The 12,022-nt window shown below is 36.9% G+C and overlaps 1 protein-coding gene across 2 annotated transcripts; it reads right to left on the reverse strand.

Annotated features, from left to right (window-relative positions):
* Positions 1-272: 272 nt before the first annotated feature.
* Positions 273-11,726, reverse strand: gpr20 (G protein-coupled receptor 20). Of its 2 annotated transcripts, none has more exons than XM_087287233.1 (3): positions 11,651-11,726; positions 5,397-5,423; positions 273-1,611 (listed from the first exon to the last, which is right to left on the reverse strand). In XM_087287233.1, the coding sequence occupies exons 2-3, from the start codon at positions 5,402-5,404 to the stop codon at positions 549-551; spliced, it is 1,071 nt and encodes a 356-aa protein (XP_087143359.1). In that variant the 5' UTR covers positions 5,405-5,423; positions 11,651-11,726; the 3' UTR covers positions 273-548. The 2 variants fall into 2 exon arrangements, with proteins under 2 accessions (XP_087143359.1, XP_087143358.1); XM_087287232.1 differs by having other exon boundaries at positions 5,397-5,549.
* Between the last annotated feature and the right edge of the window lie 296 nt (positions 11,727-12,022).

Consider the following 12,022-nt stretch of genomic DNA (forward strand, 5'->3'; position numbering starts at 1 on the left):
GAATATTAAACTTATGGAACTCGTTCAACCTGATTCTCTTAAAGGAATAGTTTAGGGGAAAGTCATAAACCACACAGGTCTTCTCAGATTGTTAACACTAACTGTTAGTATGAATGGTATGAATCACCAATGACCTCAGCTAAAAGCAGGGGAAAACAACACATGCACTACACCAGGAGGACCAAATGGTACACTATTTTATCAGTTTTTGCTTGTTTATTGTGGGAGAGGGGGTGCACTGTCCCTTATACAGTAGGCTGTGTGTGTGTGTGTGTGTGTGTGTGTGTGTGTGTGTGTGTGTGTGTGTGTGTGTGTGTGTGTGTGTGTGTGTGTGTGTGTAAAATATGTTTTTAACATTGATTTGGTATGGTATTTGGTTTTGGTATTTTGGTATGGTCATTATAGTTAAAATAACAAGTTGCAAAGTTGAAGTCTCATAAAATCTACATCAAGCTATTTACAGTTTTGCTGATTAACAATCACAAATTCCAGTGGTTCGACATTCTAATGCCAACCATCTGAATCCCACACAGTTAACATGTGGGTTCTCATGCAGATCGGCTGTTCATATTCATTCTTTTCCCAATATCCAAAGCAATCACTGCCCCTGAAGCCTTGGAGCTTTTCTGGATGCTCGCAATGTCTCCACTCGTCTGCTCTCTCTCCTTATTTCTGAAAAACCTCTTCATAGTCGACTGAAAGTTACTAGTGACGAAACAGTAAACCACCGGATCCAAGCAGCTGTTGAGGCTGCTGAGAGTCACAGTGACATGATACACAATCACATGATGAGGAAGATCTGGGTGGAAATAAAAGAGAACCTGACGGACGTGAAACGGCGTGAAGCAGATGGTAAAGATCACCAAAACAGTCGACAGAAGCTGCATGGCCTTCATGCGTCTGTCGCGACTCTGCTGCATAAGGCCTGAACTGGAAAGAGCGCACACTATTCGTATGGTAAATGCTACAATGATCACCATTGGCAAGAAGAACTCAAATATGGTCAATGCAAAGAGTTTCGAAAGACCAGATTGCTTGAACGCCGTTGTTAAAAGCGAATATGTCACGACAATGGCGAACAACCAAATGCAAACGCAAACCGCTTTGGCTATATTGGGGTTTCTCCATTTTCTCGATGCTTCCGATTGAACGATGGCTAGGTAGCGATCCACGCAGATGCTGGTGAGGAAGAGGATGCTACAATACATGTTGACAAAGTAGCTGAATATGTGCATGTAAGAGCAACTGAGGCATTTTCCTCCACTGTAGTAGAGTACGATGCGAGTAGGGAGCGAAAGGTTGACCAATAGATCCGTCACCACCAGGTTAATGGTGTAGATGACCGATGTGGTTTTGGGTTTGGTTCTGTAGCAGAAAACGTACAAAGCCAGACTGTTGAGGGTCATGCCGACCATGAAGATGAGCGTGTTGATCACCACCAGAGCAATCCATAGGCTGTAGAAGTCATTATAGAGCCCCTCGTCTAAGTGGGCCAATCTGTGGAGGTAAGGCTCACGGTTTGGTGGAGAGGTGTTAGTGGCGAGGGTTGAGGTGAGGTTGAGGTTTGATGAACCCTCGGTATGGGTCATCTCTGTGGTTTGGATGCTGGATCTGGAGGAAGAAAGGTCAAATTGTGATTACATAAGAAGAATTTTAAACATGCTGTCAGTTTCTGTGGTCATGGGTTTTGTAATGCAGGTCATAAAAATATATGACAGTTTTAAAGCAAGATACAGCAGAATTTTTTTAAATTTTTTTTACTGAGACAGGTGTACTGTATCTCTCAAATTGTGCAGGCAATGGTTCTTTCTTAACTAGATTACTGTTACTTGTTTGGTTAAGTGCATCAAGTAAAGGCTTGCATATATTACAGTTAGTCCAGAATAGAGCAGCATGACTAAATTAACACTTCAATAGAAAGGTTAATATTATGAAAATGCATAAAACTTTAGGTCGGTTATTGGTGAAGGATAATTGTGGGTAATTGTTTCTCTGTTGTGTTTCATAAGAAATATTTCTGTTTCAAGAGATCCAAGTTTATTGTACTGCCAACTTTTGTATAGTAATGCTAGTCATAATTTTAACACCAGGCATGCAACAAAAGGATTTTTTTTGCTTCCTGTTTTAAAAAACTAATGCAAAGCAACGGACTGCAATGTATAGTGGAATGAAAACATGGAATTAATTGCCATAAGACATTACATGCTTTGTAACGAGTAAAATGAGGTTTAAGAAATTGTTGAAGAAATATTTTATTGCACAATATTAAGTGGATTGTTGATCTAGATGTTACTGTATGTATAAATTTGGGGTTCTATGTATAGGTCTTTGTTATGGATTAATGTAATTTTGTTTTGTGTCCGATTGACCCCAGGAAGAATAGCCACTACCTTGATAAAAAATTTGAGATTTTTTTAGTGTAATGGAAGAAAACATACAAAATTCAACATACAAAATTCAAGTGTTTCTTTTAAAACACACAATTAATAGTTTACACTTTTATTCGGTCTATACTCTAGTTAGAAGTTTTTTTTTTTCCTTTTTTTTTACAGAGGAATATGTCTATACTTAATTGTGTAGCATTTGCTCTACAAAAAATTATTAATTTTATTTTCTAAGAATTTTTATGTTAACCATTATTTCCCCATAGTTGCCCATTATTGAAAACAAAGAGAAAATTAAGTTATTTTTAACCACTTAACTTTTTTGTTTGTGTTCAGATGGCAAACTTATAAAAACTAGTCTTGAACTGCTCAAATTAAGTCCACTACGGTAAGACTTTATTTTGATGGTCCCTATTACTCATTTTGTAAACCAAAAATTGCGTTGCAACAATATGCCAATTAATTGTCGCTTGAGTATTAGAAGACTGCCTGCTTAAAATCTGTTGATACTGCTCCTTCAACAGACATTTAACTGACTATAAGAAACTTTGCAAGTACATGTCAACTTACCCTAACCCTAACCCCAACCTAACAATCTACTTAGAATCTAATGAGATTTAGTTGGCATGCGTAGATGTATTGTAACTTAAATTCAACAAAATGCATTAAAGGGACCATCAAAATAAAGCGACTTAAAAGAATGTAATGATTTATTAATTAAAGAAACTTATGCCGATTAAATGAATACATACTTAATTAAATAATGACTTCTTTGCATATTTAATATGATGTTTTTAAAAACTTGCAATACAATATGGTGATCACAGCTAGTTTACTTTTTAACCAACTCCAAAAATGACGTTTACTGTTTGTTCAAACTACTTATTTAAAATGAGCTGAAGCAGCACAATTCTTGAGATTTTTAAAATTTGTTTAGGAAAAACAAATGTTTTATGTTCAATCCACTTTAAATCGCAAAAACTAATAAATGAACTTAATTTCTTCATGCTGTCCCACTACAAATCAATTGTGTGGAACCCAGCATTTTTTACATTGTATATTCACCTGCAGTGTCTTGCATTAAAACTGTGTGTGTTTCAGCATTTCAAAGCCTTGTCACATGGTACAATGTGGCATCATGGAAAATTGCCTGCAAAAACAAATATGCTCTCCTTCCATCGCAGGAAGAATGAGCCTGGTAAACAAACAGCCTGGAAGCGAAGAGGTGCCTACGGTCTAACACAGTTCACAGCGAGATGTGTTTATCATTAAGACTAATGGGAAGGATATTTGTTTGGATACTGAGATTCGTGGGAATAGACGTCCATCTCACTATTGCGCAAACGAATCCTGAGCAGCGTCTGAAAGCGTCAGACTTCTGGCTCTTTTGCCTGTTTATTTACTTGGGTCTCTGCTCAATTTACATCTTAATTGAAAAGGCAGAACAATATACAATATTTATTGACCAAAATGAAGTTGTTTAGACATCAGGGACGAAGCTCGACTGAATGAATTTAAATATTTGAAGAAGGTCACGCTCTGTTGTATAATTAAAATGAATCCTCACTCAATAAATTTTCACTTTAAGACAAGAAATGGCAGGTGAATAGAGTAAAAAAATAAACTATAGAACTCCACAGTCGATTTATTATATTAATAATTGTATGCATATTTGTGTATTTTGTGTTTTTTTTAAAAGATTTTATGTTATAATTATTAATATTATAAATAAATTAAGAGATTATGTGCTCGTTTGTAAAGCACAAAAGTCTGAATATTGCATAAATGTAAATTTTATTAGATCTTTTTAATGTCAAATTAATTTACGAGGGAGTTTTAGAATTGTCTTTATTGTTTCATACTTACTAAAATAAATACATTTTTATTTAGTAAATATTTATAATAGGTTTATTTTACGATGGAATTTTGGTTACAATCAAGCTAATTTTGTATGAACAAATTCCTCTTTAACAGTAAGTGTTGCTAAAGTGCAAATGTATGGCTCAGTGCAAGAAAAAAAGTACAAATATGTATTGTGAGTGAAATCAAATACAGACATAAACTAATAACCTGTAACAGGAATATATTTTGGATGTTTTCTTTACATTAAACAACAACTAAAAACTTAATGAAGAGCCTTTAACACAGATTGTTTTGCAGTTTCACAGTGACACTGAAAATCCACATGAAGTGATACAAAAGGATGACGATTGAATAGTGAATCAATTGTTTGCGAGAGAGATGGTGAGAATTATTGAATTATCGCTCCTGTCTAGAAAAGTATATTCGTCATCAAAAACCTGAATCTCAGATTTAAAGGGATTGCCGTTCTCCAAGACATCAACAAAACTAATGGGCCTCTCTGAGAGACAGTGATGCATTAATGCTGTCCAAATAAATATCTCTGTGTGAGTCGCCGGCACAGCTTTTGATGTATGCCAAAACATGTTTTCCAAAGATACGGGAAGAGTTGGGAAAGGCAGAATGTAGTCACATCCAAAATATTATTAAAACACAGATATTTATAACATATTTTAAATATATATATATATATATATATATATATATATATATATATATATATATATATATATATATATATATATATATATATATATATATATATATATATATATATATATGTATGCAAATTGTACATTTAGTATATGGTAAATGACTAGAAATTAAACCAAAGAAATTGGGAAGTTGGATTTTAACGTAAACATAAATGTCTAATAATACATTGCCTATAATTAAATAATAGTGTATATATAATTCTATTACAAATTTAATGTAAATTGTTTATTAAACATTGGATTTTCTGAGTTAATCAGTAATTGTAGTAATCTATTAATTACTACAAACAATTACACGAATTCAACTGGTGATGAATTACATGTATTTTAGCTTAAAAAGTTTACAAAGGCTAAACAATTGCAAGGCAAACATGACATGATAAGAAAGGTTTACAATATATACTGTACAGAACAAAAAGCAAATATGATTGCTTACCTACACATGTGGAAAGATGCAGTTGGTCTGGAGCATCAAACAGAAATGTTAAAATGAGGGCTAACGATCTGACACTCAGATGACACCCAAAGAAAGAGCCTTAAATGATGGAAAGCAAATCCCCTGTGCAAAAAACATGCTGACCATCTTCACCTCAAAAAAGCAAGAGAAAGTCAGTCTCTCAACCCTATCTGTGCTGCATGTCTCTTTTCTGCCTCTTTCTGTCTGTTTCACTCTTTTTTTTTTTGTTTCCTTCCCTCCCTTCATCCTCTGGCTCACAGGAAGCTGCAGTTAGTTTGGATAAACCCTAACATCACAAACACTGCATTCTGGGTTGTAATACGCGTCAATTTGATTGTTTTTTTTTCACTGTGGGTCATTAAAATAATATTCAACATACTTAAAATAAAATGCAGGTTTTTATTTTGGGGAAAAAAAACATTTAGATTTAAATAAATTAGCACTAGGGGGCAGTATAGAGATGAACAAAATTCATACACTCACCGGCCACTTTATTAGGTACAATTTATTAATTATTAACTTCTTGTTAACACAACTTTCTAATCAGCCAATCACATGGGAGCAACTAAGTGCATTTAGGCATGTAGATATAGTCAATATGATCTGCTGCAGTTCAAACCGAGCATCAGTATGGAGAAGAAAGGTGATTTAAGTGACTTTAAACATGCCATATTTTGGGTAACAGACAGGCTGGTCTGAGTATTTCAGAAACTGCTGATCTACTGGGATTTTTGCACACACAACACAAGATGTCCAGGGTTTACAGAGAATGGTGCGAAAAAAAGAAATTATCCAGAAAGCGGCGGTTCTGTGGGTGCAAATAACCACTCGTTACAACAGAGATTTGCAGAAGAGCATCTCTGAATGCACAACACGCCGAACCTTGAGCCGGATGGGCTACTGCAGCCGAAGACCACACTGGGTGGTATTCCGGTCAGCTAGCAACAGGAAGCCTACAAAACAAGCAAGCTCACCAAAATTGATCAATAGAAGACTGGAAAAACGTTGACTGATGAGACATTCGGTCGTTAGTGTCAGGATTTGGCATCAAAATCATGAAAGCATGGCTCCATCTTGCATTGTTCAGGCTGGTGGTGCTGTAATGGTGTTGGGGATATTTTCTTGGCATATTTTGGGCCCATTAGTACCAACTGAGCATCATGTCAACACAACTTTCTACCCGAGTATTGTTGCTGACCATGCCCATCCCTTTATGTATGCAGTGTACCCATCTTCTGTTGGCTACTTCCAGCAGGTTAACGTGTCATGTCATAAAGCGCCAATCATCTCAGACTGATGTCTTGAACATGACAATAAGTTCACTGTACTCAAATGGCCTCCACAGTCACATGAACTCAATCCAATTTCACCTTTGGGCTGTGGTGGAACAGGAGATTCGAATCATGGATGTGCAGCTGACAAATCTGCAGCAACCGCGTGATGCTATCATGTCAATACGGACCAAAATCTGTACCTTGTTGAATCTATGACACAAAGGATTAAAGCAGTTCTTAAGGCAAAAGGGGGTCCAACATGGTACTAGTAAGGTGTACCTAATAAAGTGGCCGGTGAGTGTATCTTTAATTCAATTAATTTATCAGTCAAACATATTTTAAGGGTTTTTATGGATAAGGAATGAATTCTGACCTACAGTAATCTTCAATGGGCTATCTCGGAATGGTTACGTTTATATTCCTGCACTAATTTAAAAGGATGAGCATAAAATAGCACACTCACTGTAGGCCAAGAACTTTATGCGCAAGCATATGTGTCTAAGAACACATGCTATGAGTATAATTTGACTTTACTTTAAGGCTGTATGTAGATACAAACACATCATTTACTATATAAGTGTGTTTTAAATCTGCGCTGCTGCCTGTTTTAGGCCACCGACTGAATATTTTTCCTTATCCCTGCTGGGCGCGATCATGCATTGAAAATGGTATGAAAATGGTATGGTAAATTTATTTTAAGGCTATTAGCTATTTTTTTTCTGAAAAAAAAAACTTTAATTGCTACAAAATTTGCAATAAAGCTTGATGAAAAGTCTTAAACTGCATATAACAAAACCAAACCCTAATCCCTTATTCAGACTCGTTTCTGTAACTGTGAATAGCAAAATAAAGTAAACTGTGAATATTATAACCCCCAAAAAATCATTGTATCATGAAATAAAAAGCAACAGGGAGTTGCTGCTGAAGTTTGTCTAGAAACAATATTGAAGATCAGGGTTTTGAAGCCTTGTCATTGTTAAAAGTGAACAACAACCTATTGATAGCTCTGTTGTCAAACTTACAATTGCCTTACTTATTTTTGGTTGATTGTAATTCATATTGTATCGTTCTATCAAAATAATTTGACATTATTCAGATCAATTTGTTATGGCACACTTAAACTCTGAGCTCTTGTCATATTTTATTACCAATTTCTAAACTATAATGAATAAACTGTGATAATGTGAGAAACGTTATAGTTGTCTCAATAATTTTTTGATATGACTGCTTAAATCTAAAACTTTCCTAAGATATTCTGAGAGGTGTCAGAATGGCAGAAAGATAGCAGGAATGAAAGAGCAGGATGTATTAATATGGTTTTTCCACATTTCCTGTCTGGAAACTCATCCATCAGCATCTGCCAGAGATCCGTCCTGATGTTTCCGAAATTTCTCCAACCAAAGATATAAAGTCTGCAAGCTGAATTATGACCGAGAGTGAGTTTGAATCATTGGGTCTGTCTTCTGTCCTTTGTCTCCACAGAGTTTAACAGCATTGGAAGCATGTGAATCATATTTGTATGTGGCATTTATAGTATACGCTCATAAACTCTTGAAAGTTACACACACACACTGTATTCAGTAGTACTTTGAGCCCTGGTGGTCACTAAATAACAGCTGTCAACCATTAGAGAATGTTGTCTCTGTAAAGATGTTGTTCTAAAGGTCAAATTGTAACTTAGAAATACGAACAAAATGTTACTGTCTCTCAAACCAATTCCGATCTGGATGTTCTGGCTCTAATGACTATTTCAAACAGGAGATTTATGATTGTTTTTTTCTTTCCAGAAGTAGGTCACTAGGTGGATGGGTTAGATCAAATCTGAAGGTTTATGAATCCATCACAACAACATCATCAAATCTTTTCAATCTAGATGTAATATAAGGGCATCAAGGCCAGAAACTACACTACACTCACCAGCCATTTAATTGGGTACACCTATCCAACTGCTCGTTAATGCAAATTTATAAACAGCCAATCATATGGCAGCAACTAAATGCATTTAAGTATGTAGACATGGTCCAGACGATCTGATGTTTAAAACGAGCAACAAAATGGGGAAGAAAAGTGATTTAAATGATAATAATAATAATAATAATAATTACTTACATTTATATAACGCTTTTCTAGACACTCAAAGCGCTTTAAACAATGGGGTAATCTCCTCATCCACCACCAGCGTGCAGTATCCACCTGAATGATGTGATGGCAGCCATATTGTGCCAGACTGCACACCACACACCTGCTGATTGGTGAAGAGGGGACAGAGTGATGAAGCCAATTATGACATGGGAAGGGTTAGGAGGCCATGATGGACAGAGGCCAGTGGGCAAATTTGGCCAGGATGCTGGGGTTAAACCCCTAGTCTTTTATGAAGACCATCTTGGAATTTTTAATAACCACAAAGAGTCAGAGCCTCGGTTTAATGTTTCATCCGAAAGACGGCATGCACTTTAGAGTCTCCATCAATAACCTGGGCGTCAGGACCCACATAGACTGCTGGTCTCCCTTCCAGTCACTGACCGGGCACAGCCCTGCTTAGCTTCAGTGGGTGACAATGTTAGAGCTGCAAAGAGCTAGCTGCCGGCTAACTTTGAACGTGGCATGGTTGTTGGTGCCAGACAGGCTGGTGTGAGTATTTCAGAAACCGCTGATATACTGGAATTTTCACGCACAACCATCTTTAGGGTTTACAGAGAATGTTCCTGTGGCGAGGGGGCGTGGCCGAGAGCCGTGGGAACGGGGTGAGGCCACCGCGTAAGTGGATACACCTACGGTGCGCACCTGCCTCGGATCCCACGGAAGGAGCTCTGGAACATAAAAGGAGGACCGATGGCAGAGGAAGGCGAGAGAGGACCGGGCCCGGGCATATTGTTTTACTTTTGCTTTCAGTTTGACGGCAGTCTCCATGAGGAGCTGCCGTCCGTTTGTTTTGGTTTAGACGGCAGTCTCCGTGAGGAGCTGCCGTCATTGTTATTAATAAATATTTTAAACCTGCGTCGGTTCTCCGCCTCCTTCTACCCGGCGGCCAAAGGGCCGTAAACCTCATTACAGTTCCAAAAAGAGAAAATATCCAGTGAGTGGCAGTTCTGTAGGTGCAAATGCCTTGTTGATGCCAGAGGAGAATGGCCAGACTGGTTCGAGCTAATAGAAAGGTAACAGTAACTCAAATAAGCACTTGTTACAACTGAGGTATGCTGAAGAGCATCTCTGAATGCACAACACGCCAAACCTTGAGGTTGTTGAGGCTGATGGGCTACAGTAGCAAAAGACCACACCGGGTGCCACTCCTGTCAGCTAAGAACAGGAAACTGACACTACAATACACACAGACTCGCCAAAATTGAACAATAGTAGCTTGGAAAAACATTGCCTGGCCTGATGATTCTCAATTTCTGCTGCAACATTCGGATGGTAGGGTCAGAACTTGATGTCAACAACATGAAAGCATGGATCCATCCTGCCTTGTATCATCAGTTCAGGCTGGTGGTGGTGGTGTAATGGAGTGGGTGATATTTTCTTGGCAAACTTTGGGCCCATTAGTACCAATTGAGCATCATGTCAATGCCACAGCCTACCCTGAGTATTGTTGCTGATCATGTCCATTCCTTTATGACCAGTATGTACCCATCTTCTGATGGCTGCTTCCAGCAGGATAACACGCCCGATTCTCAGAATGGCCATACTCAAATGGCCTCCACAGTCACCAGATCTCAATCCAATAGAGCACCTTTGGTATGTGGTGGAATGGGAGATTCACATCATCGACAAATCTGCAGCGATTGCAAGATGCTATCATGTCAATATATCAAAATCTCTAAAGAATATTACCAGTGCCTTGCTGAATCTGTCACAAAGGATTAAGTCAGTTCTGAAGGCAAAAGGGGGATCCAACCCTGTACTAGTAAGGTGTACCTAATAAAGTGGCCTGTGAGTGTATGTAACCTATGCAAATTAAGGTAAAAAGATGACTTGTTGGAACACTCTTTAAAAAAATCAAGGTTATTTATTGCCATTGATTGTTCAATATTTTTTTCTGAAAACTTCCACTTAAAGCCTATTTTAAGAGAGATGGGTTATGTATCAAAAAAGTTACAGAATACAGTTTCTTTCTTTTTATTAAAATTCTCTACTTTTTATCTTTCATAAATATCCAACTGAGGCAAGTTGTTAGATTGTTGAATGTTATACATTAACGTTATAGTATTTATTGTTGACCAAAACAATGGTTTCATATCAGGATTTTGACTTTTACATGATTTTATTTTTGCTTCATAATTTTAACATTCGATATTTATCATTGTCCATCCTCATTTTTACTGTATATTAGAAAAACACTGTTTCAAAATGCTTTACCTCTTACAGAAATGGAAGTTAACACAAGGCATAAAAAATGTAAACAACCCAACCACAACAATTCAAGATATTTCTGATCTGGATAAGTATCTATGGATTTTTGTTAGGAAAGCACAAACAATCATACAATTAATATCGCTAAATGCTGATTTGACTACTCACAAATGATGAAAAAGTTCAATTGCTCCAGCACACCAATACAAAATGCCAATTGTGACATGATATAAGGAAAGTTTATTATTCATATTTAAATGAGGTTTTTAGTTTTGAACTCTGACACTTTTAGAATTGTCATAAGCAAATGCATCTTCGTTTAATGGCCATTGTACTGACCATTTTTACATTTATAGATATCCTACCTTATACATCCACTCAATAGGTATAAACTTTATGTACACCCTTTTAAATAGCATATTTCACATAATACACATTATATGAGTTGTGAGTGATTATAGCTTAAAGTGTTTGGGTGGTTTAAAACCAACTGCATTATATTAACCACCATTTTAACTGCCTGACAGGACTACGTTGTAAGTGAATACACGAAAATTATCTGCTGAGTGCAGAAAAATACTGTGTAGCATAGAACTGAACGCTGGGTACCTGTTTCAGAGCGGAAAAACGTCATCTCCTCCCAGCTGGATAATACATCAATGTCTCTGTTTCTCTTCTAGTGCAGCTACAGAAACAGAAGTGACAGTTCAGAGAGCGCCCTGCAAATGACCCACACGCCTAAAGTCATTTTACCGAAGTAAGGGCGTAATTTGAAGGAAGATGAAAGTGAGGTAACGACCCCCCACCCCCACCCAATATCTTCCGTTAACACAAGAATGTGGATCTTGCATATTCGGTATATTTTGAATAAAATAAATAAATAAATAAATATTAATTATTAAATCCGTGCTGAATCCTTTAAGAGTTTGTCATTGAAGTAGGCATATTAAAGCCCCCTCTATTGAATTAAATGGGAATGTC

The sequence above is a fragment of the Danio rerio genome, chromosome 16, assembly GCF_052040795.2.
Source record: "Danio rerio strain M-AB ecotype USA chromosome 16, GRCz13ab, whole genome shotgun sequence".
Lineage (NCBI taxonomy): Eukaryota > Metazoa > Chordata > Actinopteri > Cypriniformes > Danionidae > Danio > Danio rerio.